Here is a 26,157-nt window from a genome sequence, read left to right as displayed (position 1 = left end):
TCAGGGGCTCAGTGTACACAAATCAGAGAAGTAATATGGAAGGCCATAAGGAATTTGAATGTACCAAGAAGCTCAGTGGCCAATGTACTGTCAATGGGTGAAAACACATGGAAGGTCAGGGGGATCTCCACTTATCTGGGTCATCTAAATCAAGTACAGTGTACACATATTAGGGCCGGGATAGCTATATGGTCTCACCTGTAGGAGGGCAGGTTTAGAGACCAGACATGGAAGTAAGAGGGCGCACACAGTGCTGTATAGAGGATGCTCATTTGTATCCGGTCATGGTTTAGGGAACAGGTATGGAGGTAAGGCCAGTATACAGTGGGGAAAATAATTATTTGATCCCTTGCAGATTTTTGAAGTTTGCCCACTTACAAAGAAATGGTCTATAATTTTTATAATAGGTGTTTTTAAATGATAGCGAAAGAATATCAACCAAAAATCCAGAAAAATCACATGATACAAATGTTATAAATTAAGTTGCAGTTCAGTGAGTAAAATAAATATTTGATCCCCAAGCAAAACATGACTTAGTACTTGGTGTAGAAACCCTTGTTTGCAAGCACAGAGGTAAGACATTTCTTGTAGTTGGTTACCAGCTTAGCACACATCTCAGGAGGGATTTTGGTCCACTTATCTTTACAGATCTTCTCTATATCCTTAGGCTGGGTTCACACTTAAATCAGATGTGGCTCACAGCAGGGGTCTGGTGCATTCCTGTTCTCCATTTTAGGAACAAATCAGGCCTGAATTTTTGCCTGAATTTGCACCTGAAATGGAGTCAAAGGTGCACAGGACCCCTGTACAATCCGCTCTGCAGCCGCCCCCGAGATATGTGAACCGCCCCCATTGAGAGCCGGTCACAGTCTCCTGTCATACGAATTGGATGCGGACAAACCCACATCCATTTCGCATAAGTGTGACCCCAGCCTTAAGGTTTCTTGGCTGTCGCTTGGCAACTCGAAGTTTCAGCTCCCTCCATAAATTTTCTATAGGATTAAGGTCTGGAGACTGGCTAGGCCACTCCATAACCTTAATGTGCTTCTTCTTGAGCCACTCCTTTGTTGCCTTGGCGGTATGTTTTGGGTCATTGTCATGCTGGAAGACCCATCCACGACACATCTTCAGTGTTCTGGCTGAGGAAAGAAGGTTCCCATCCAAGATTTTACTATACATGGCCCCGTCCATTGGCCCCTCAATGCGACAAAGTTGGCCTGTACCTTTAGCAGAGAAACAGCCCCAAAGCATAATGTTTCCACCTCCGTGCTTGACTGTAGGGATGGTGTTCTTAGGTTCATAGTCAGCATTTTTCTTCCTTCAAACACAGCGAATCGAGTTAATGCTAAAGATCTCAATTTTGGTCTCATCTGACCCCAGCACTTTCTCCCAATCCTTCTCTGAATAATTTAGATGTCCACTGGCAAACTTCAGACGGGCCTGTACATGTGCCTTCTAGAGGAGGGAGGCTTTGCCAGTGCTGCAGGATTGAACCTATAGCGGCGTATTGTGTTACCAATGGTTTGTTTGGTGACTTGTGGTCCCAAATGCCTTGAGATCATTCACAAGCTCCCCCGTGTAGTTCTGGGCTGATCCCTCACTTTTCTCATGATCATCCTTACCCCATGGGGCCAAATATTGCATGGAGCTCCAGACCGAGGGCGATTGATGGTTATTTTGTATTTCTTCCATTTGCAAATAATCTCTCCAACAGTTGTCTCCTTCTCACCAAGCTTCTTGCTGATGGTCTTGTTGCCCATTCCAGCCTTATGCAGGTCTACAATCTTGTCCCTGATGTCCTTTGACACCTCTTTGGTCTTGCCCATGATGGTGAGGTTTGAATGGAAGAAAGAGATTCTGTGGATAGGTGTCTTTTATACACATAACGGGTTGTTGTTAGGCCGCGTACACACGGTTGGATTTTCCGAGGGGAAATGTTGGATGTGAGCTTGTTGGCTGAAAGTCCGACCGTGTGTATGCTCCATCGAACATTTGTTGTTGGACTTTCCGCCAACAAATGTTTACTAGCAGGTTCTCAAATTTTCCTGGCAACAAAACTTTGTTGTCGGAATTTCCGATCGTGTGTACACAAGTCCGTCACACAAAACTTCACGCATGCTCGGAATCAAGCAGAAGGTGCCGCACTGGCTATTGATCTTCCTTTTTCTCGGCTCGTCGTACGTCTTGTACGTCACCACGTCTCCAATTTCGTAATTGTTGGCCAACATTTGTGTGACCGTGTGTGTGCAAGACAAGTTGGAGCCAACAACCTTCGAACAAAATTCCACGGTTTTGTTGTCGGAAAGTCCGATCGTGTGTACAGGGCATTACATTGACAGGACTAATCTGTGTACCACATGAGCACATACTGTAGCCAGTCTGTGGGAGCCAGCATTATTGTTGGTTGGTAGGAGATCAAATACTTATTTTACTCACTGAACTGCAACTCAGTTTATAATATTTGTATCATGCGCTTTTTTTCTGGATTTTTGGTTGATATTTTGTCTCTAGCATTTAAAATATACCTATGATAGACCCTTAATTTCTTTGTAAGTGGGCAAATTTACAAAATCTGCAGGGGATCAAAGAATTATTTTTACACTGTACGTATATAGTGCTGTACAGTGGGCAATCACTTGTATCAGGACAGTAGTTCTTGGAACAGATATGGAGGTAAGGGCAGTATACTGTATATAGCACTGTACAGAGGACACTCACCTGTATCAGGACAGGGATTCAATGAGCAGGATCTGTATTTGACCCGTAGACCCTCACAGAAGCCCCCTCCGTGGGATGGTTCTGGGTTGTTACATTCTCTCTTTGCCAGCTGAACCCCTCCACCACATGTCCGGGAGCATTGTCCATATGGGCTCCACTTCCCCCAAGACCCATCCACCTAGACATAGGATGAAATATAGAATTAAGCGATAACCAGTTCCAAACCTATATGATGTCATTATTACACCATGATCTGTCATTTCTATCCTTCTCACTCTATGCCCCCCACCGCCATCACCAATGCTACAATGCCGCAGCATATGTTGGTGTGATAGAGGCTGGAGGTTGTGCTGTGCTATGAAATGTTTCCATTATTACCCAATCCCCCATACATGTGTGAGCAGGTCCACAGGCGGAGGAGGAAGGGGCACAGATATTTATTTATCACAGGAGGTGCCAAGGACATTGCTGTGGAACATGTCATCTTTGGCCAACACAGAGGAACACATCCTCATCCCACCTGAGGGATCCTATTTACCTTTCATGGCAGTGAGATGTACAGACACATACACACGGGACAATCTGTGCCCGGCCCTATAGGGAATGGATCTGGCAGCGTCCTTGAGAATAACGCAATAAATGACAGCGTACGCGGCAGATGCCGGTCTGCACACTTTAGGTAAATATTACATTTTTGTGGCATTTAAAGCAGAATTCCATTAAAAACGGAAAGATTTACTTTAAGTCCTCCCTTCTTCCCCTGCTGTATATATGACATGTCTTTTTTAGGAGGAAAGTGCGGGTATCTAGTTTTGACAGATACTCGCTCCCAGTTCTCCTCTCCCCCTCCTTCCCCGCAGTCTTCTGGGACACAACACAGGATCCAAAAGACTGCGGTACCCTTCATAAAGTGCAGTGCGGATTATGCATGCGCAGTGGGCAGCCTGCTGTGAGGCCAAAAGCAGCTTAACACTTGGGATGCCGGCACCAGGGACCTGAAGACTAGTAAAGAAGTAGCCCGGGTGAGGACGGTGCTGGATCCCTGGACAGGTAAGTGTTCTTTTATTAAAAGTCAGCAGCTACAGGCTTTGTAGCTGCTTACTTTTGATTTTTTTTCTCCACAGTGAACCTCCTATTTAAGGATCAATCAGTTGAAAAATAGAAGTGTCCCTATTGTCTTTATAAATCTAAAAGCTTGTCCCCATTAGGTAGATACATAAGACACAGAGCAGAAAAGGAGGACAGCCACCAGAAGAAGCACTTAAAGGTAAAAAAAGAAATCTACCCCATTGTGGGAGGGGCAGAGACACAAACTACTGTGGGGAAATCCCACCATTGTGGGAGGGGCAGAGACACAAACTACTGCAGGGAAATCTCACCATTGTGGGAGGGGCAGAGACACAAACTACTGCAGGGAAAGCTCACCATTGTGGGAGGGGCAGAGACACAAACTACTGCGGGGAAATCCCACCATTGTGGGAGGGGCAGAGACACAAACTACTGCGGGGAAATCCCGCCATTGTGGGAGGGGCAGAGACACAAACTACTGCAGGGAAAGCTCACCATTGTGGGAGGGGCAGAGACACAAACTACTGCGGGGAAATCCCACCATTGTGGGAGGGGCAGAGACACAAACTACTGCGGGGAAATCTCATCATTGTGGGAGGGGCAAAGACACAAACTACTGCGGGGAAATCCCACCATTGTGGGAGGGGCAGAGACACAAACTACTGTGGGGAAATCTCGCCATTGTGGGAGGGGCAGAGACACAAACTACTGCAGGGAAATCTCACCATTGTAGGAGGGGCAGAGACAAAAACTACTGTAGGGAAATCTCACCATTGTGGGAGGGGCAGAGACACAAAACACTGCAGGGAAATCTCACCATTGTGGGAGGGGCAGAGACACCAGTATCTGTGGAGAAGTCTACCCATTGTGGGAGGGGCAGTGACTCAATAATAACCATGTACAACTCTTACCACTGCAGACTCCAAAAGTTGTTAGAAAGAAGATGTCATAATGACTGTGTGTTGGTATGAAGGCACCAAAAAATAACATAGTACGGGTAGAGAAAAGTAGAAAGCAGGAAGCAGGGCAGAGCTCATGCTACAAATAGATTTAATTGAAGAACTGCTATCATAGTGTAAAGTGTAATACCCTAGGAGTTATATTACACATTAATTCACTGTGTTTATTGTAATCCATCCCAGGGGTGCTGTATTGGATTAGAACATTTGAATGAATGGGGTAGTGAAATAATTGGTAGAAATGGAGGAAACCCTGTCGCTATGATGGTTGGAGGAGCAGTACTGTATAATGAAGGTCACACACATTGGGTCATGGACCGAGGGGGGCAAATCACTGTCCTTAATGTCTTCAGCCTATAAAACACAGCAGAGATGTATGTGAGCGTACATGCGTGGAAAGCAGTAAATGTGTTTGATGTTGCAGCTGGAGAGGATGATGGGTAGGATATATACTCTCTTATAACTCATAGTAATGACTGCCTGGACAAACAGGAACAGATGTGAAAATGATCACAGCTTGTAATAGATCCATCGAAGGAAGATTTTATTTTCTCTAGTGACATTCATGGACACAGCAGATACAATAAAACAATCATTAATAACCCAGGAGAATGTGTACATAATTAGAGTCATCTTCCATCTACATGTGGATCAATCACTGATCAGTGTCACCTTCTTTGAGATGAGAACATGTTGTATGGAAAGAACCAACTGTGCAAGTTTGTGTTATCTCGTGCAATATTACAATGTCCCCCTTATGTACTACTCTGCAGTATTCTAATACCTTATTATGTACTACTCTGCAGTATTCTAATACCTTATTATGTACTACTCTGCCGCATTCTCACTCTCGTGAGAGTTTGCCAGGAAGAGAGGGGGGGGATGAGTCTTAAGAGGGCCAATGAGAGCTGCAGAGCTGGAGGTGTGCCTCTGGGTGTCTGTGTAAATCCAGGAAGTGAATAGGCAGCATCTTCAGCTGCCCACAGTTAAAATGGTTGCAGCCAGACTCAGTGGAGGGAGGTTTCTGCAGCATATTTGGCAAGTACAGAATCACAGTATATATAAAAGAATATGCAAAGTGGATGGAGGGAAGCTTCAGAATGGCAAATTATGTGAGCAGACGGCAGTTCCTCTTTAATTATAATACCTCGATATATTACACTTTGCTGTATTACAATACTCAGTTATGTTATACTCTGCTGTATTATAATACCCTATTATGTTATACCCTGCTGAATTATAACACTCAGTTATGTTTTACTCTGTTGTATTATAATAACCGTTTAAGTTCTACTACTATTCTGTTTTATAATATCCCAGGCATGTTCTGCTCTGCTGTAGTATAATACCCTGAACATGTTTTACTCTGCCTTAATATAATACCCCATTATGTTCTACTACAGTATGTAGTAATATAACACCCTGAACATGCTCTACTTTACTGTAATATAATTACCGATGAAGTCTGCAATTGCTGCACTTCTCTCTTTTGCCGCTGGGTGGCCGGGTTCTTGGTGACATTAGATAAGACAAGGGCAAAGCAAGGACAGATTATAAGTATATGGTGTGTCTCAGCCAATGGGCAGGGGTCTTCATAAATCCCTTGGCCTGCTGGGAGGGCCTATATATTTGGGTGGAGTCAGGTGATCAGTGTTCTGTGCCACCTAGATGGCTGTCTGGGTGGACGTGTGTCGTATTGCCTGGGCTGCTAGGCCGGAGATTGGGCCTATCCCGGGCACATCTGGCTGCTAGGCTGTCTGAGGGCCTATCCAGACGCAAGAGAGCAGCTCAGGGTTAGGACTGCGGCTTGCAGTCCAATCATATTTGAGTATTCTGCCGGCCGGAGAACCTGTCATGGTCGGAGGTAGAGGGGAACCTGTCGCCACTAAGGGACCATCCACCTTATTACCAGGGACCACTGTGAGTAACTGAAACAAGTACCGGAGCAGAATTCTCACCAACCGGGGACGGTGAAGAATCGGGAATCTTCAGCAGGTATCAAGCCAGCCAGTGGAGGTGACTCTTGGAGAGCAGCTTTGTGTGTCAAGCCAGAGACCGGGCAGGCCAGTGGGGTGAAGCTTGAGAAGTATCTAGAGTGCCAAGCTAGGGACCCAGCAGAGAAGCGGGAGTGACACTTGAGGAAGATACTACAGTGAAGATTGGAGGAGCTCAAGGGATTCAGTGGCAGTGAATCATCTAGTCTAGTGAGAGAGACTGGGAGCTCAGCAGTGAGTTGAAGAACTACAAGAAGTGATTGTAGTGGAAGTGAAGGAACTGTTACACTTTGTGTTAGAGACTGTTAAAGACTGTTGCCATAGGAGACATCATTCCTACACATGCAGATGTGGCATCTCGCTGGATGCTTTTACCTGCATGGCTGACCTCCTGTAGAAGTCGGAGTCTGCCAATTAATATTGCAACTGCTTAAGGGTGTACAGGCCCTAAACCCTCTCTCCCAAAGTTCTGTTAAGAGAAATAAAATCTCTTTGCAATAAAGAAGTGTCTGGCGCCCATGAATATACCTTGTATTAAACCCACTATGTCTTGCAAGCCACCATATACAGAAGGATGTCAGCTATCTCTGGCCCTGGGGGTTCTCATTAGACTGAAGGAGGACTGGGACCTTGCTACATCTGTTATCTACTTTATTGTTGTATTATAATAATACACCCATTGTGTTCTACTCTGCACTAATATAATACCCAATTTTGTTCTACTATGATGTATTATGGACATGCTGTATTCTGCTCTTTAATACCCAGGTATGTTCTACTCTGCTGTATTACACTACTCAGGGTATAGGATCTCTGCGTCATCAATTTGCACAATTTTTATGTCTCCATGTCAAATATTTTGTTTATTATTATATGTATTTTTCTAGATAGTTACTTAATAAAATTCCTACTTTTTCTATTTTGTGTGTTGATAGTGCCTTAAAAATCCCACCCCCAGGGGTTCCGCTCTATTCTACTCAGGGTACTGTATGTTCCATTTCACTGTATTACAAAACACCCAACACATTTCACTCTGCTATCTATTACCTTGTTATGATGTTATGTACTACTCTGCTGTATTATAATGCCCTGTTATGTTCTCCTGACCTGTATATGACAAACTGCAATGTTCCCGTTACATCGCATTGGAATGGCCTATCAATCACCCCAAACATCAGGAAGAGAAGGAGGCCTCCTGGTAGTATCTGGATACAAATGTTTCTATTACTCAGACATATGAAGAGAGTTATGTAACAGGGTGAGAAATGCCCCCCATCATCCACAGAGATCAAACCTCCTCATCTCTTTCAGGAACATTTACTGGTACTGTAGATGGATGTCATATGTTGTTCTATATAATAACAGCTCCTGTATGTATCTGTGCCCTTCTAGGCACTTACTCCAGGAACGCTCCTTTGCCAGTTTCCCTTCACTAAAAATAATAGCTAATATTAGGTTAGAAATGGAATAAATGTCAGTAATATCTAAGGCTAAAACCTCCCTATAAATTGGTAAAGTGCTGTATTTCCAAGATGGATTTCACTGGATTTTTGTTCTTGGATCATTTTTAACAAATTATTTTTATATAGTTAGGCCAGGCCTGGGTTTTTTAGAGATACTTTGTTGTTGAATAATGCGTGCTCAAAATTGTGTAACCCAAAGTCTCCATCTTGCTGTCTTCCCAGAAGGACAGTGCCATCGTTGTTCAGGAATCATCTAGAGTTAGCATCTACTTCCTTGGACTGAGATGCTGGCCTAGAGATGACACAATCATGTAAATCCCAATGTTTTTTCTGAAGCCTCTTTTGTAGTGCACAATGGAAAAATTGGTTTTGTTCCGGATTTGTTGGTTAAGTTAATAATTTAATTTCATCATATTCATTATGTTGGAATGATTCTTTTTCAGAAATTAGTTTTGTACATTCAAATTCATTTTGTATATTTGTTATTATCAAATCGATTTGAAATTAGAATTTAGGAAGACAGATATATTAATTTTATTTATTCTATTCTGTTCTATTCAATTTTTTCTATTCTATTCTATATATTTTTATTCTAATATATTCTATTGTATTCTGTTTTATTCTATTGTTTTCTGTTGTTTTCCTTTATTTTCTATTCTATCCTATTTTGTGTAATGCTATTCTATTCTATTCTATTATTTTCTATTCTATAAAGTAGCCCAAGTAGGAATCATCATCTTATTTCACTTTTATACCTTACTGTATTTCTTGCAATATGTTTCCATTTAAAGTGTATTGTATTTGTACTGTCTCAATTGTAAAGCGCTGCGTAAACTGTTGGCGCTATATAAATCCTGTATAATAATAATTTCAAATTAATTTTCAAATTCATATTTGCATAATTCGTTTTGTTATAATTTATTTCAGGTTTGTTAAAATTTGTTACTATTGTGATTCGGTAATTTGGATATATTCGAGTCTCCGAATAACGAAAATTTCATCCGAATTTCAATTCATTATGAAATGAATCACACATGTCTAGTAGCCTTGATGTTCTTGTGTGTGTTGTCTCCGTGCGCTACTAACCCTCCAGAAAATCCATCAAACTCACACAGCACAGTCCCTCAGGAAGAGACCTCATTATGGCTACTAGCTGGAGCTGATGATTATAAGAAATATACAAAATATACACATTATGGGGACTATTTGCAACACATGTGCAAATAATGAGGCATTCGCACATCTAATTATTTATAAATAGATGCCATCGCGTTTCTTTGTAGTGAAATGACCGGTATAATAGGACTTTATTTCTCACCTTATATCGGTTGGTGTTGTGTTTCTCCACACACTCTCCATTCAGGCAGAACCTTCCCTCAGCACAGCTGGTACCATCAGCCCAGGGAAAGTGGCGGGTCTGGCACACCAGCTGCCCCCGGGCTCTGCCCGTACACCAGAGCTTGGTACAATACTGCATGTAAGGGCAAGGCTTGGATCCCAGGCCAAACGCCAGCTCGCATTGTCGGCTCAGGCTGTAGCGCGCTCCGGGGAGTTCATCAGGAAGAGATATAGGCTTCGCCGGCTCGTCGAGGAGACATTCACCTAAACAGAGAATGGAACACTATTATAAAGAGGCCAAGAGGACGTGTAAATACCCTAAGAAGGCAATGCTGTATATCACAGTCATTTCAAGGTGAGCTTTTGGGTTCCTTTTGTACCGACTCACTTCAAACCTTATTGGTTGTACTGTACTCCTGGAATGACAAGCCCTACACCTAATGCCTCGTACACACGGTCGGATTTTCCGACAGAAAATGTGTGATAGGACCTTGTTGTCGGAAATTCCGACCGTGTGTAGGCTCCATCACACATTTTCCATCGGATTTTCCGACACACAAAGTTTGAGAGCTTGCTATAAAATTTTCCGACAACAAAATCCGTTGTCGGAAATTCCAATCGTGTGTACACAAATCCGACGGACAAAGTGCCACGCATGCTCAGAATAAATAAAGAGATGAAAGCTATTGGCCACTGCCCCGTTTATAGTCCCGACATACGTGTTTTACGTCACCGCGTTTAGAACGGTCGGATTTTCCGACAACTTTGTGTGACCGTGTGTATGCAAGACAAGTTTGAGCCAACATCCGTCGGAAAAAATCCTAGGATTTTGTTGTCGGAATGTCCGAACAAAGTCGGACCGTGTGTACGGGGCAATAGAGCTGCTCTGGATGCACCAATGGCTAAAAAAAAAAGTGGGCAAAAAGGAACAATTTGTATGACTTTACCTATTTACCCATAAGCAGAGACTGAGCTCCTTGTTTTTGAGCTGTGTGCTGGAAGTGAGGAGGCATATACAGTACCTTTTGTTATATGAAGGCAATGCTGTATCTGTAATACAGTACTTTGTGGGTGGGCTTTTAGCCACTGGATCCCCTGAGCTCCTTCACTGTAGCACTCGGTATCTTCCTCAAGCGTCACCCCAGCTTCACTGCTGGGTCCCTGGCTTGGCACTCACAGATACTCCTCAAGCTTCACACCTGCTGACACGTTAGGTCCCTGGCTTGGCACTCCACAAGCATCACCTCTGCTGTCCCTCTGGGTCCCTGACTTGGCACTTGCTGATGCTTTCCCACTTCTTCACCATCCCTGTTTGGTGAGAAGTCTGTTCTGGTACTGGCCTCAGCTTACTCACAATGGTCTCCGGTAGCAAGGTAGATGGTTCCTTTGTGGCGTCAGCTTCCCCTCTACCTCCGACCATGACTGGTTCCCCGTTACTTCTGGTTGGACTACAAACTCGCAGTCCCAACCCTGTACTACTTCTGTATAGGCTCTCAGATAGCCTAGCAGCCAGATGTTTCCGGGATAGGCCTTGGGTTTCTGGCCTAGCAGCCTGGGGCAATACGACACACGTCCACCCAGACAGCCGTCCAGGTGGCACAGAACCTCGATCACCTGACTCCACCCAAATAAATAGGTTCTCCCAGCAGGCCAAGGGACCCAAGAAAATCCCTGTCTATTGGCTGAGACACCCCATTCATTCCTAATCTGTCCTTGCAATGCCCCTGTCTTATCTAATGTCACCAGATACCCGACCATCTAGCGACAGAAGAGAGAAGTGCAGCAATTCCAGAATTAGGGCGAAATCAATTGACCTCCTAACAATTGGCCAAGGCAACTATCACTTGGCAATTAAATTTAATAGCAACCCTGCCTAAACATCAGGGTGCTACACCTGGATCAAGGATCCCTTTTGTTACACTCAAAAACAAGAGTCCAAAGGTGGTATTTAAAAAAGTCTACTCCAAAATAATAGTCCCGTCCAAATAATTCCACTAAAATTCCTCAAAAGTAACCAACTCATTCCGGGGGCTTGAGAATACCCCCTTTGTCTGTGCTAAAGTCAATACAATTTTTTTTTATATATAAATTTAAAAAAAAATTTAAATTAGTATTTTTGGACCATCATTTAAAGTGCTGTGTAAATCAACTTGTATTATGAATATGAGTACTTTAAAAAATACTTGCATGAAAAACACATTAATTGAAAAGTAAATGCTAAAATGTTGTATAATGTTAAAACCTGTCTGTCTGACCATAGGAACCTCTATCCTCCAGAAACATTTTCTCAGCCAACAGCTCCGTCTGGCAGATTCTGTGCCGAGTTTACAAATGTAGCCAAATGCCAACAATAGAGAGTCAGATGTGAGAGCCGAGCCAGCGAGAGATGGAAAGATCAGGGGTACAATCATTAGAGACCAGAGAAGTCTCTCTGTGTACACCTTGTGTATGGGCTGAGGACATTGGACACACAGCGGTCACCATACCCCTCCACTATCACCATGTAAGTGTCTGTATACCCCTATCTATCACCATACAAGTGTCAGTGTACCCCATCTATTATTATTATTATACACAATTTATCTATTACTGTACAGATGTCAGTGTACCCCTTGCCTATCACTGTACAAGTGTCAGTGTACCCCATCTATCACTGTACAGATGTCAGTGTACCCCTTGCCTATCACTGTACAAGTGTCAGTGTACCCCATCTATCACTGTACAGATGTCAGTGTACCCCATCTATTATTATTATTATTATTATTATTATTATTATACACAATTTATCTATTACTGTACAGATGTCAGTGTACCCCTCGCCTATCACTGTACAGGTATCTATTACTGTACAGATGTCAGCGTTTTCTTTACCTATCACTGTGCAGGTGACAGTTTATTCCCCATCTTTTACTACACAAATTTCAGTGTGCCCCCCTCCCCTCCCCCCTCCACTATCTAATATTGTACAGGTGCCATTATACCCTTACCTATCACTGTACAGGCATCAGTGTACCCCCCATCTAATATTCTACAGACGTCAGTGTACCCCATATCTCCCACTGCACAGGCATCAAGTGTCAGTGTAACTCTATCTCTCAGTGAATAAAGAACAGGCACTAGTGAACCCCAACTAGGACTGTACAGGACCCAATGTACCCTTCACTTGTCACTGTGCAGGTACCATAGTACCCATCACCTGTCACTTCTCAAGTGCTAGAGTATCCCTCCATCTATCACACTACAGGACCCATTGCACCCCTCACTTGAACTGCAATTTGCGGTAGAAGCACACTTGACTCACCATGCCCGTTGTCTAAGAAGTCAGTGATGATGGCGGCACTGCACCCCGACCAGGGCTTGGCTCGGTCAATCTGGATCAATGTGGGTGACATCATATGATTCTCCTTGAGTTTTCCGAATACCTCCTCGCAGGCCTTGACGTTGTCGTGTGGCATATTGAAGACGTGACCTACAGGGAGAGGAAAGCGTTAAGGGAGGAGGCTGACGAGATCTGTTACCAAATTATTTCCACGATTGAAAAAATGAAAAAGTGGTAATATTGAGCAATTGTGATTTACTCCCAGAATCCCCTGGGATCACATCCTGAAACTGTACAGACATGTGGAAGACATTGTGTGCGGAAGAGGGGGGGGGGGGGATTTGTCCTAATCTCTGAGAGATACGAGGAATGTATGTACATACAGACAGGACAGGGTGTCTTCACTTACAGAACACAAATCATACAAAGGACACGCCACAACCTCAACCATACATCTGTTTACAGACACTGCAATTTATATGTCACTAGAATGGGACAACAGGAGAGCTACTATAAGATAAAAAAAAAAAATCTGGTAAATGTGCGGAGTTATAACACCTTTAATGATAGTAGAAGTGGCTTACTATTGGGGTACACAGAAGGGGAGGAGCAGTGAGCAACGGCGGAGGACGCCTAGAAAAGGAGGTGGTAAGCGTCCATTCTGTGCAATATCATTGCACAAAGTAGGTAAGTAAAAAACCTCTTTATTATTTTTAATTTAAAAAAAAATATTTACAATCATTTTAAAGTGGTTGTAAAGGCTAAAGGTTTTTTTTTTTTTTTTTTAATTCATATTAATGCATAATATAATATCACATAATAATCATGTTAATGCATATTCAGCATTAGAGTAAATAAAAACTTTTAGGTGCATCTCCCCCCCTCAGCCCCTCTAAATACTTACAGTGCATCCGGAAAGTATTCACAGAGCTTCACTTTTTTCACATTTTGTTATGTTACAGCCTTATTCCAAAACGGAGTAAATTCTTTTTTTTCCTCAAAATTCTACAAACAATCCCCCATAATGACAACATAAAAGAAGTTTGTTTGAAATCTTTGCAAATGTATTAAAAATAAAAAACGAAAAAAATCACATGTTCGTAAGTATTCACAGTGCTTCACTTTTTCCACATTTTGTTATGTTACAGCCATATTCCAAAACGGAACAAATTCAGTATTTTCCTCGCAATTCTACAAACAATACCCCATAATGACAAAGTAAAAGAAGTTTGTTTAACATCCTTGCAAATTTATTAAAAACAAAAAAATTTAAAAAATCAGACTCGAGGCTGTAATTGATGCCCAAGGTGCTTCAACCAAGTATTAAGCAAAGGCTGTGAATACTTCTGTACATGGGATTTTTTTTGTTTTTTATTTGTAATAAATTCTCAAAAATTTCACACAAACTTCATTATTTTCCTTAAAATTCTACAAACAATCCCCCATAATGACAACATGAAAGAAGTTTGTTTGAAACCTTTGCAAATGTATTAAAAATAAAAAACTAAAAAAAATCCCATGTTCATAAGTATTCATAACGCTTCACTTTTTCCACATTTTGTTTTGTTACAGCCTTATTCCAAAACGGAATAAATTCAGTATTTTCCTCGCAATTCTACAAACAATCCCCCATAATGACAACGTGAAAGAAGTTTGTTTGAAATCCTTGCAAATTTATTAAAAATAAAAAATGAAAAAAAATCAGACTTGAGGCTGTAATTGGTGTCCAAGGTGTTTTTTATTTTTAATAAATTTGCAAAGATTTCAAACAAACTTCTTTCATGTTGTCATTATGGGGGTATTGTTTCTAGAATTTTGAGGAAAATAATGAAGTTTGTGTGAAATCTTTGCAAATTTATTAAAAATAAAAAACAAAAAAAAAATCCCATGTACAGAAGTATTCACAGCCTTTGCTTAATACTTGGTTGAAGCACCTTGGGCACCAATTACAGCCTCAAGTCTGATTTTTTTCATTTTTTATTTTTAATAAATTTGCAAGGATGTTAAACAAACTTCTTTCACGTTGTCATTATGGGGTATTGTTTGTAGAATTTTGAGGAAAATAATGAATTTATTCCGTTTTGGAATAAGGCTGTAACAAAACAAAATGTGGAAAAAGTGAAGCGCTGTGAATACTTACGAACATGTGATTTTTTTCATTTTTTATTTTCAATAAATTTGAAAAGATTTCAAACAAACTTTTTCAGGTTATCATTATGGGGTATTGTTTGTAGAATTTTGAGGAAAATATTGAATTTAATCCATTTTGGAATAAAGCTGTAACATAACAAAATGTGAAAAAAGTCAAGCGGTGTGAATACTTTCCGGATGCACTGTACATGAGCCTGATGTTGATCCACCGCTGTGCCCAGGAGCAGTAGCGCTGTTCTCTCTCTCTCCCTCCTCACTGGACTGTCAATCAAATCCAGTGACAAAGGGAGTGGGGGTGGGACCAAGCTGCACTGTGTGTGTCAATAGACGTACGCAGTGCGACTAGGGAACAAGCCAGCACGAGTCACCCCCCCCCCCAGCAAACAGTTTGCTTGGGGGGAACTTGAAGGAAGGAAGAGCCAGAGGCGTTAGCGGGGGACCACAGAAGAGGAGGATGGAGGCTGCTCTGTGCAAAACCATTGAACACAGCAGGTAAGTATACCATGTTTGTTATTAGACAAGAGACTTTATTTTCACTTTAATATCACTTATCACTGGCGGCCCTCCAGCTGTTGCAAAACTACAAGTCCCATGAGGCATTGCAAGGCTGACAGTTACAAGCATGTCTCCCACAGGCAGAGGCATGATGGGACTTGTAGTTCCACAACAGCTGGAGGGCCGCCAGTTTGAGACCCCTGCTTTAACCTTTTGCCGACCAGCTCACGCCCATATATGTCGGCAGAAGGGCACGTATAGGCATATTAATGTACTTGTAGGTTGCCCTTTGAGAAGCAGCTTGCGGGCACGCGCCCGCTGCGAACTCCATGAGTGTGATCGTGGGTCCCGCAGACTCGATGTCCGCGGGGATACCCGCGATCGTCTCACCGAGAGGAAGAGGGGGTAAATGCTGATGTAAACAAGCATTTCCCCGTTCTGCCTAGTGACAAGGACACTGATCACAGCTCCCTGTAATCTGAAGCGGTGATCAGTGTCGTGTCACACATAGCCCATCCCCCTCACAGTTAGAATCACTCCCTAGTACACACTTAACCCCTACAACGCTCACATTTACACAGTAATCAATGCATTTTTAATCGCACTGATCGCTGTATAAACATGAATGGTCCCACAATAGCGCCAAAAGTGTGCGATCTGTCCGCCATAATGTCGCAGTCACATTAAAAATTGCTGATCGCCGCCATTACTAGTAAAAAAAAAAATATTAATAAAAATGTCATAAAACTATCCCCTATTTTGTAGACGCTATAACTTTTGCGCAAACCAATCAATAAACGCTTATTGCGATTTTTTTTACCAAAAATATGTAGAAGAATACGTATCGGCCTAAACTGAGGAAAAAAATATATTTTTTTATATTTTTGGGGGATATTTATCATAGCAAAAAGTAAAAAATAATGCGTATTTTTCAAAATTGTTGCTATTTTTTTTTTGTTTATAGCGCAAAAAATAAAAACCGCAGAGGTGATCAAATACCACCAAAAGAAAGCTCTGTTTGTGGGGAAAAAAGGACGTCAATTTTGTTTGGGAGCCACGTTGCATGACCGCGCAATTGTCAGTTAAAGCAACGCAGTGCCGAATCGCAAAAAGTGCTCTGGTCTTTTGCCAGCCAAATGGTCCGGGGCTGAAGTGGTTAAACCAATCCCATGACTGCCTTAAACCAATGATTCTAGTGACACTTTCCATCGATCGTTGGCATTCAAATGGTTAATGGGCACTTGCAGAACATGATTGAATGCCAAGTGTTCAAAACAAGGGGTTTTGGACTCTTCCACCACCTCAATGGGTATCAACAGGTTAGTCTGTCACATCTACAGATCATAGAGGGGACTGGAATGAGCCCCCTCCATTCTCCACCATCATCCTATTGCAGAGGCCGCTCTCCGTTTCCACGTTGCTCTGGTTTTATGAGCACCACAGGCCGCCCAGCGCTGGAGTCAGGATGGTAAGATTTATGGCTTCCATAATTCAAATGGAAAAATAACTTCCCCAACCCGACTACAGTGAGTGGCGATAGCAGAAGGAGAGAGTACATGTGATTGGTAACACTTGGAGGACATTCTTTCTAATGCTTTGACTTAGAAGATCGGTCTGCAGGGGGGACATACACAGTGTAGTCATTATGGATCCAGAAAATTCTAACCATGGACACCAAGGTGTCTGAGAAGGAGTTTGTAGACAGTTAAGTGCTTTTTTTAATTGAACATTTATGGATATGTCACACAATGACATTTCATTAAGTTTTATTGGCCGCCGCGTGGTGCGAGATGGTGGATTGCATAGCACTGTGCCGCGCTGGAAAAAAATACTGTTTTTTTTTTTTTTTTGGCGCACACTGCCCACACACAACCTCAACGCGGTGGTATGACCCAGCCCCATAGGTGTTAGGGCATTTTGGCTTGTCTTGTAGTCAGACGGTCTTGGAATAGTCACCCAATGCAATCCCACCACACCTGGTGTGAATGAGCCCTCAAAGTCTCTTGTAACTAAGCAGCTGGCTTTGATAGTCCCTATTACCAGAGCAGCAGCCTCTAAGGTTTGGACTACACTTTTGGTTGGGGGGTGGGGAGGCTGCTCCCCCTTTAAGTCCTTGTTTACAGGGACGTGGCTTCAAAGTCTTGCAACTTTCGCATGACTGTAGGATAACAGATGTAATTAACATGCCCTTCTGCCACCACTAAAAACCCTTACCCCAATAATTCAGACCACACCGATATTGGAGTATAAAAGGCCGTAGCAGCCTATTTTATTTAAACAAATATACCTTAGAATATCAACACTATGGATATAAAACATATCCAACATAAAACAGCAAAACAACAACATCTGTTAAACAACCTGTCTAATTTCTCAAGCGTTGGTCTGAGCAATATCTTCATAATCATCAGTGTCCAATAACAAAAACTTACCCTGCGGTCCCATCAAATTTGTCACATAGGCCTCAAGCCGACAAGCTGGCTCAGAGACTACCAATGACCGCAGAGCCCCTTTATCACTTCCCGGTTAACCTCCATTAACCGGGAACCACCATCATGAGCCATATCAACGCTGGCTCCCAAAAAAACTCTTACTTTTTGCCATCTTTTTTCTCTTGCCCAGACCAACGCCCGCCACAGCACACGAGAATAAAACCTTATTCTTGTGTGCCCCTCCACACCCGAAGTGCTCGCTGTATGCCATCTTGTAAACCTAAGGCCCACAAGTCTATACCCACTTCGTTCAAGTGAACCCCATCAGACCTTAAATACCTCCAGGTTTCAAACTCAAGTTCAAGGTGTCTCACCGTTAAACCACCATTATTAATCACAAACTTGCTCACTTCTCTGTTTATTTTTCTCCGTGCCCTGTTCACACCTTCTACCGACCTAGCCATCCTCCATGATGTCTGCGCCACCATGTCGGACCAGACAATCACCATCTGAGGAAAAGCTTCCTTCAACTGCCAAACGTCCTACTTTATGTCCCGTTTAATGTCTACCATGGCCCTAACGCACAAGTCATTGCCGCCTAAATGAATAACTAATACGTCCGGCGGCCTATCTCGTTGTGCATACCGATGAACCTCAGCAACCAACCTTCCCCACAACATGCCGGGGAACCCCAACCACTTGATACATGCCTCCCGTTTGCTGAAACCCAATTGCCTACCCTCAAAAACGTGCATCACCTCTCCGTGCCCCCCAGGACACGTAAGAATGGCCCATGATCCAGGCCATCCTCAGCAACGAATCTGAAACAGAAGAAAAGAAAAACAACCGAACAATAAAAAACTCCTATATTCCACCTTCTTTACCACATCCCCATAACAGTGATCCCATAACCGAGATCCCATAACAGAGATCCCATAACAGAGATCCCATAACAGAGATCCCATAACAGAGATCCCATAACAGAGATCCCATAACAGAGATCCCATAACAGAGATCCCATAACAGTGATCCCATAACAGTGATCCCATAACAGTGATCCCATAACAGAGATCCCATAACAGTGATCCCATAACAGAGATCCCAAAACAGTGATCCCATAACAGAGATCCCAAAACAGTGATCCCATAACAGAGATCCCAGAACAGTGATCCCATAACAGAGATACAATAACAGAGATACCATAACAGTGATCCCATAACAGAGATCCCATAACGGTGCATGCATACCGTTTCTGACTGCTTCCGTAGCTGCTCCTATCCTAAACGAATAGGACGAGAAATCATTCTCATCCAGGCCCAAACCCCGTATGCATTTTGTAAAGACTGCCGCAAATTGAAATCTAGATAAAAATTCACCACTTAAATGTACCAAAAAAGGGGCCCGGTCGTTCTGAACGAACTTTTAAAAAATTCCCGAACTGCTTCTACCGGGCATAATTGTGATCCCTTCACTGGGTAAACTTGCACCAGTCTTTAGAGTACGCTGCCCATGTAGACCCACTCACCGACTTCCTTATCCATCCCGCGATGAGGCCAATGTTATCCCCCACAGCCATTCGGAACAAGGTACTCCTTGCTGCTCCGCCTCCGGCGCCAACTCCCGAAACCTGTCCCACTGAAAGTGATACAACGCATCAGCTATCACATTTTCCACCCCTGGTAAGTGTACCGCATGAATGAAAACATTCAACTGCAGACAGCGCAGTACTAAGTGTTGCAATAACCTGATCACTGGCATGGATGATGCCGTAATCCCATTGATAACTTGCACCACCCCCAAATTGTCCCCATGGAAACGCACCTTCAGATCCCTGAATGATGTTCCCCACAGCTCCACTGCCAGCACTACCGGAAACAACTCCAGCAGCACCAGATTCTTCGTGAATCCTGCCTCCACCCATGCTTGTAGCCATGGTCCTGCACTCCATTGTCCCTGAAAAAAATGCCCCAAAACCTGTGGAACCTGCGGCATCCGTGAATAGTTCCAGGTCAAAGTTGCTGACTGGACCAGATATCCACAGTGCCCTACCGTTAAAAGCTTCCAAAACATATACCACACTCTCAAATCTGCCCTGTGCGTTTCTCTTAATCGCACGAAATGTCACGGTGATTCTATTCCACTCGTGCTAGACGCAAGCCTGCGACTAAACACCCTCCCCATCGGTAATATGCGGCGTGCAAACTTCAGCTTGCCCAATACTGACTGTAGTGTCCTTAACTGCACTTTCTTTAAACCCAAAAGCCCTGCAATTTCTCTCTTCAGATCTTCCCGCTTATCGTCCGGCAGCCTGCATTCCATTGCCTCCGAATCTATGACAATGCCCAAAAAACTGGATGACCGTTCACGGTCCCTCCGTCTTATCAGCAGCCAATGGAATGCCAAATCTATCTGCGATGTGCTCCAGCGTGGCTAACAGCACCACACAAATCCTGGAGGCCGCCGGACCTATACAAAGAAAAATCTTCTGGGTGTTGAATAACAGAATTCACCCCCGACACATCCCGCACAACCCATTCCACGAAGAAGCTAAAGTGTTCAAATATTGCGCACGATATTGAGCAGCCCATGGGTAAGCAATTGTCCACGTAGAATTCATTGTTCCAATGACAACCTAGTAGCCTAAAACTATCCTGGTGCACCGGCAGTAGTCTGAAAGCAGATTCCACATCCGCTTTCGCCATCAGGGCCCCCTAACCGTAACGACGGCCCCATCCCACTGCCGCGTCGAATGAAGTATAGGTCACGGAGCACGCCCCCTGATCTATAGCATCGTTCACTGACCCCCCTTTTTGGGAAAGATAGGTGATGAATTAGCCTAAATTTACCTGGTTCCTTTTTTTTTTTTTTTTTTTTTTTTTTTGGTACCACTCCCAGCGGCGAGACCACCAGATCGTCAAACGGCGCCGCTGGAAATGGGCCACCCATCCGCCCCAATGCAACTTCCTTCCTTAGCTTCTCCAAAACACATCCGGATGTTGCATTGCTGACCGCAAATTGCGTGGAACCGGTGGAATTACCGTCAACTCGCATGGGATCTTAAAGCCAACCGAAAAAACCTACCTCCAACAATTGAGCTGCTGCCCTGTCCGGATACCTACCTAGAAACGGTCGCATCCTTTCCACCTTCACTGGGGTCCTCCCTTTTGTTTGCAGTCTCTCCTGTACGTGCATTTTCCCTGCTTGGAACCTCTGGACCCGGGGTGAGATCCCCCCGCCCTGAACACTCGTGTTTATCCTTACATGCGACTCCAACCTGCATGTCCCGGTGTTGTATAGCCAACAAACCCCTTTTCTATTTCCGACCGAATGTCCCTGGGACGAAGGTCCACCGCCCCCCCCCTGAAAAAACTGATTGGGGGCCCTCACCGTCGTCATCAATTTCATCCAGAGGCTGATGTCCTTGTGATCCCAACGCAGAGCCGGCCTGACCACCCTCCGTTGTCAGAATTGTTCGTCATACCTCAACCATGCTGTTCCCCCATAAACTCTGTACGCCTCACCAAATAGCATCTTGATAACAAAACAGTGCCGAACAATGCTCGGGTTGTTTTTCCCCTATCACACTTGCCATAATCGCAAACGCTTGCAACCAGTTAGCAAACGTTCTAGGGATCAAACGATATCTCCTCTTCTCCTCATCCTCCTTCTTAGAGCCATGTGGCTTAACTCTATCAAGATTAAATTTTTTCAATGGTAGCAGTGAAAAAATTTCCACATACTCACCTTTCCACAGTTTTTCACGCACTACTTGTTTTAAGTGCGACCCTAACGGTCCCTCATAGCAAACATAGACCTCGCCTTTTGCCGCGTCAGCCAACCTTGTTATGTCCTGCCTGCCAGCTGCCTCCGCTGATTTTTCCATCCCTTCCGCGGCCCCCACTCCCTGTCACCGCTGGGCTGGGCAATGCGACTGCGGCCTGCACCACCGGCCCTCCACTTTTTTCTGCTCCACCTGCAACCCCCGTCGGAACCCATGCCGCCGCCGGGCCCGTGCGACCCTTTTCTGCCGCTTCAAAACGCTGTAAGAGCTCATTTATGCCTGCCAAGAAAACCCCCTAAGCCAGAGGCCCCCCGTTTGTGTCATTCACTCTGCCAGCTTCACTCACACCTGCAACCCCCAGCCCCCCACTACTCGGCAGACCTGCAACAGAAATCATGACATTAGACTCACCAGGCTGCACAGGCGTAGCCTCATCAGCCGGACTTCTGTTCTCCACCGCTGTTGTCCTCCTGGAGGGGGGGGGGGGGCCGCCTCTTCCTCTGACCCGGACCGCTCATCCTCCCCAATGCACTCTCCTTCTTCCTCCTCAGCCGATGAATGCCCACCCGGCCTGGACACCAAGGTTGCCGTGGAAACCGCGGCCGTACACCCCCGCCTCCCCGTATCCCATCTGCCTGTCATTTTTTGCTGTACCTTGCCCGGACCGGTGTTGGGAACCACAGTCCTGCCGTCAGGTACTATCGCTGCTATACCCGGCCGTCCTCTCTCGCTTCTACTGCGACCCCCTGCCGTGGAACCAGAAGGCCCAGGGATCTCTCCTCGTGCACCGCTGCGCACATCCGACTCCCTGACTCTGGGGGCGGGGCTAACGCTTCTCTCCACTCTGGCTGTGCTAGGCCGCTGCGCCGCTCCCGCTACATCCCGCTGACCGCCACTCGGTCCACCTTCGGTTCTCCCCCGTCCCTACCGTTCGCTTGCCACTCTATTTGGCGGCGGGCCCGCTGAGGGACCGGAGTGAGTCCCAGGCTGCCGCTGTTCATGGGAAAAAAAACTCCTCTGGGGGCCGCGACCGCCGAGTCCTAGTGTCGCTCGTTACCCCCCTGCTAGATGCAGGCTCTGTTCCCCTCACTGCTTCCTCTAAGGTGTCCTGGAGCCAGGCTGCCCCTCTCACCATTGCTTCTACTCTCATCTGCTCCATCAGGCGCTCCAGGTCAGCCATGCTGCTCTTCAGGGAACTTTCTTCAGGAAAACTGTTACTCCCCCCAGGGCGGGATGAACTTATAAAGACCCTCCTAGTGCCTCCCCCTCGGTTAACTAATATACACTCCCCCTCTGTGTTAACTCCACTGCTGCCACAGTCATGTACTCCCTCCACCTATGCATTACATGCTGTGTTCCGGTCCTTTCTTGACTTTGAATCTAACATCCCTATATCACTTTGTTGCGTCTTGCATACGACTTCTTTAACAGAAGCCAAAGCAAGTCATGTTTCAGACGTACCCAAAGTAGTTCAGGAATCTTTTTCTAAGTTGGAGCGACTTTTATTGTGACTCAAGTCGTATGAGCACAAGTCACGGCAGTGTGAACCGGGGCTAAGCGGCAAAGGAAGTGAAAGGGGTCATGTTTATCAGGCAGTGCCACGGGGATAACTTTTGCTGCAACATACATACAGGCTCTGAGCGGAGAGCGTGTCTCTCCAGTGGCATCATTAGGGTTGGTGTCACCCGGTGTGGAAAAAATTGGTGTCACCCCCCTCCACCAACTATAGTCCCACCCTCAGTACAGACCCCCCCTCCACTAACTGCAGACCCCTCTCTCAGTATAGACCCCCCACTAAGTACAGACCCTCCTCACTAAGTACAAACCCACTCTCGCAGTATAGATCCTCCTCACTAAGTACAGACCCCCCTCTCGCAGTATAGATCCTCCTCACTAAGTACAGACCCCCCTCACTAAATACAGACCCCCTCCATCAGTATAGCCCCCCTCATTGCAGACCCCCCATCTATCAGCATAGACCCCCATCTATCAGTATAGACCCACCTCAGTGCAGACCCTCATCTATCAGTATAGACTTCCCTCAATCACTATAGACCCCAGTGTAGACCCCCCTCCATCAGTGCAGACCTCCCCTCCCTCATTGCAGACACCCCTCCATCAGTTCACACCCCGCTCAGTACAGACCCCCCCTCCATCAGTGCAGGCCCCCCCACAATGCAGACCCCCCTCAGTGCAGACCACCCCCCTTCATCAGTGCAGACTCCCCTCATTGCAGACCAACTCCCTCCATCAGCACACACCCCCATGATGCAGACCCCCCCATCAATGCAGACCTCACTCAGTGCAGACCCCCACCCCATCAGTGCAGACCCCCCCTCAGTGCAGACCACCGTCCCTACATCAGTGCAGATCCCCTCCCATAGCGCTCCCCCAGCAAACGTCTGTTTGGATAAAAACTTTACAGACCTCAGAACAGCGTGGGATAGGCACAGCGGCATGTGTCCCTCGCACTCCTCCTCCTCCCCCTCCGTAAACAGAGAGGAGGGGGAAGCGGCTTCGGTCTGCTCCACTGTGCACAGGGATGTGTAGGGGTGAGGACTGTGCAGTGTTAAAGAGCGGTGCCGCTGCCCACAGGTGTCACCCCTCTTGAGGGTGTCACCCGGTGCGGTACGCAACCCCCCGCCCTGGCAACGCCTGTGCTGTCTCTCATGTAACAGCAGCACAGGCATCGATAGTTTTATTTCCCTCTCCGTGCGTCCTCTCTCGCAGGACACACAGCTGATCTTCTCCCCCCTCCCCTCTCCTGTGTGCTCCGCGGGCAGTCAAGTGTGAAGCTAAGGCGCTCACATTTCCCGCGGAGCACACAGAAGAGGGGAGGGGGGAGAAGATCAGCTGTGTGTCCTGCGAGAGAGGACGCACGGAGAGGGAAATAAAACTAACTATCGATGCCTGTGCCTGGGCCCTGTGAATAGCAACCCCGCTGGGCCCCCCCACAGTGGCGGAATGCCGGGCCCCGTCGCAAGTGCGACTGTGGCGACCCTGGTAATTCCGCCACTGCTCTGGCTGTATGTTTAGGGTCATTGTCCTGCTGGAAGTTGAACCCAACCTCAAGTCTTTTGCAGACTCTAATGCCCTGTACACACGAGCAGACTTTTCAGCATCAAAGGTCCGACAGACTTTCAACGTAGTTACGACGGACTTTCGAACGACCGGACTTGCCCACACATGAAAGGACTAAAGTCTATTTGTTTGAATGTGATGACGTACGAAGGGACTAAAATAAGGAAGTTCATAGCCAGCAGCCAATAGCTACCCTACCGTCGTTTTTTGTCCGTCGGACCAGTATACAGACGAACGGATTTTTCGACCTGACTCGAGTCCGTCGGAAAGATTTGAAACATGTTCTAAATCTAAAGTCCCTCTGATTTTTCGACAGCAAAGGTCCGATGAAGCCCACACACGATCGAATTGTCCGGCAGATTCGTTCCATCGGACCTTTGCTGTCGAAAAGTCCGCTCGTGTGTACACTGCATTACAGGTTTTCTTCTAAGGTTTCCCTGTATTTGACTCCAACCATCTTCCCATCAACTCTGACCAGCTTCCCTGTCCCTGCTGAAGAAATCCTTGACCTGCCTGGTGTGTTACTTGGCCTTCATGATGCTGTTTGTTCACTAAGGTTCTCTAAAAAAAAAAACCTCTGAGGGCTTCACAGAACAGCTGTATTTATACTGAGATTAATTTACTTACAGGTGGACTCTATTTATTAATTAGGTGACTTCTGAAGTCAATTGGTTCCACTCGATTTTAGTTAGGGGTATCAAAGTAAAGGGGGATGAATACAAATGCACGCCACACTTTTCACATATTTATTTGTAAAAAATCTTGAAAACCATTTATCATTTTCCTTCCACTTCACAATTATGTGGCACTTTGTGTTGGTCTATCACACAAAATCCCAATAAAATACATTTACATTTTTGGTTGTGACAAAATGTGGAAAATTTCAAGGGGTATGAATACTTTTTCAGGGCACTGTATGTTGCAGCAAAAATTATCCCTGTGGCACTGCCTGCTAAACATGACCCCTTCCATCAGGTGAACTAAGGTGTCCTACAATTTCTGGCAATGCACGTGGGTCTGGCTTACTGGTGCAGGGTTTAAGGGGTTAAGTCAAGCAGTGAGGAAGCGACATAACACCTCTTCACTGCCTGCCAAGTGCCCTCTAAAGAGCAATCCAATGTGCACCACTCTTTAGAGGGCACTGCATATGTAGCAAAGTCTTTTTTAATAATGTTACAGACTCTGATAACCTCTTATAACCATACTCTATGGCCCCTTTCACAATGGGACGGGAGGTGCGTCGGCGGTAAAGCAGCGCTATTTTTAGCGGCACTTTACCGTCATTATAGCGGCGGTATTCGGCTGCTAGCGGGAGCGGTTTTACCCCCCCCCGCTAGTGGCAGAGAAAGGGTTAAAAA

General features: G+C 45.1%; 1 protein-coding gene across 1 annotated transcript in view; it reads right to left on the bottom strand.

Annotated features, from left to right (window-relative positions):
* Positions 1–26,157, bottom strand: part of ADAMTS15 (ADAM metallopeptidase with thrombospondin type 1 motif 15) — a 105,617-nt gene that overhangs the window by 17,329 nt on the left and 62,131 nt on the right. Inside the window, exons 3-5 of the mRNA XM_073603327.1 lie at positions 12,842–13,009; positions 9,521–9,804; positions 2,719–2,896 (exon numbers count right to left, since the gene is read on the bottom strand). Coding sequence (XP_073459428.1) covers positions 2,719–2,896; positions 9,521–9,804; positions 12,842–13,009 — 630 coding nt within the window. The remainder of the gene's footprint in view (positions 1–2,718; positions 2,897–9,520; positions 9,805–12,841; positions 13,010–26,157) is intronic.

Source organism: Aquarana catesbeiana, linkage group LG10 (genome assembly GCF_042186555.1).
Source record: "Aquarana catesbeiana isolate 2022-GZ linkage group LG10, ASM4218655v1, whole genome shotgun sequence".
Lineage (NCBI taxonomy): Eukaryota > Metazoa > Chordata > Amphibia > Anura > Ranidae > Aquarana > Aquarana catesbeiana.
This window is presented reverse-complemented; position numbering and strand designations above follow the sequence as displayed.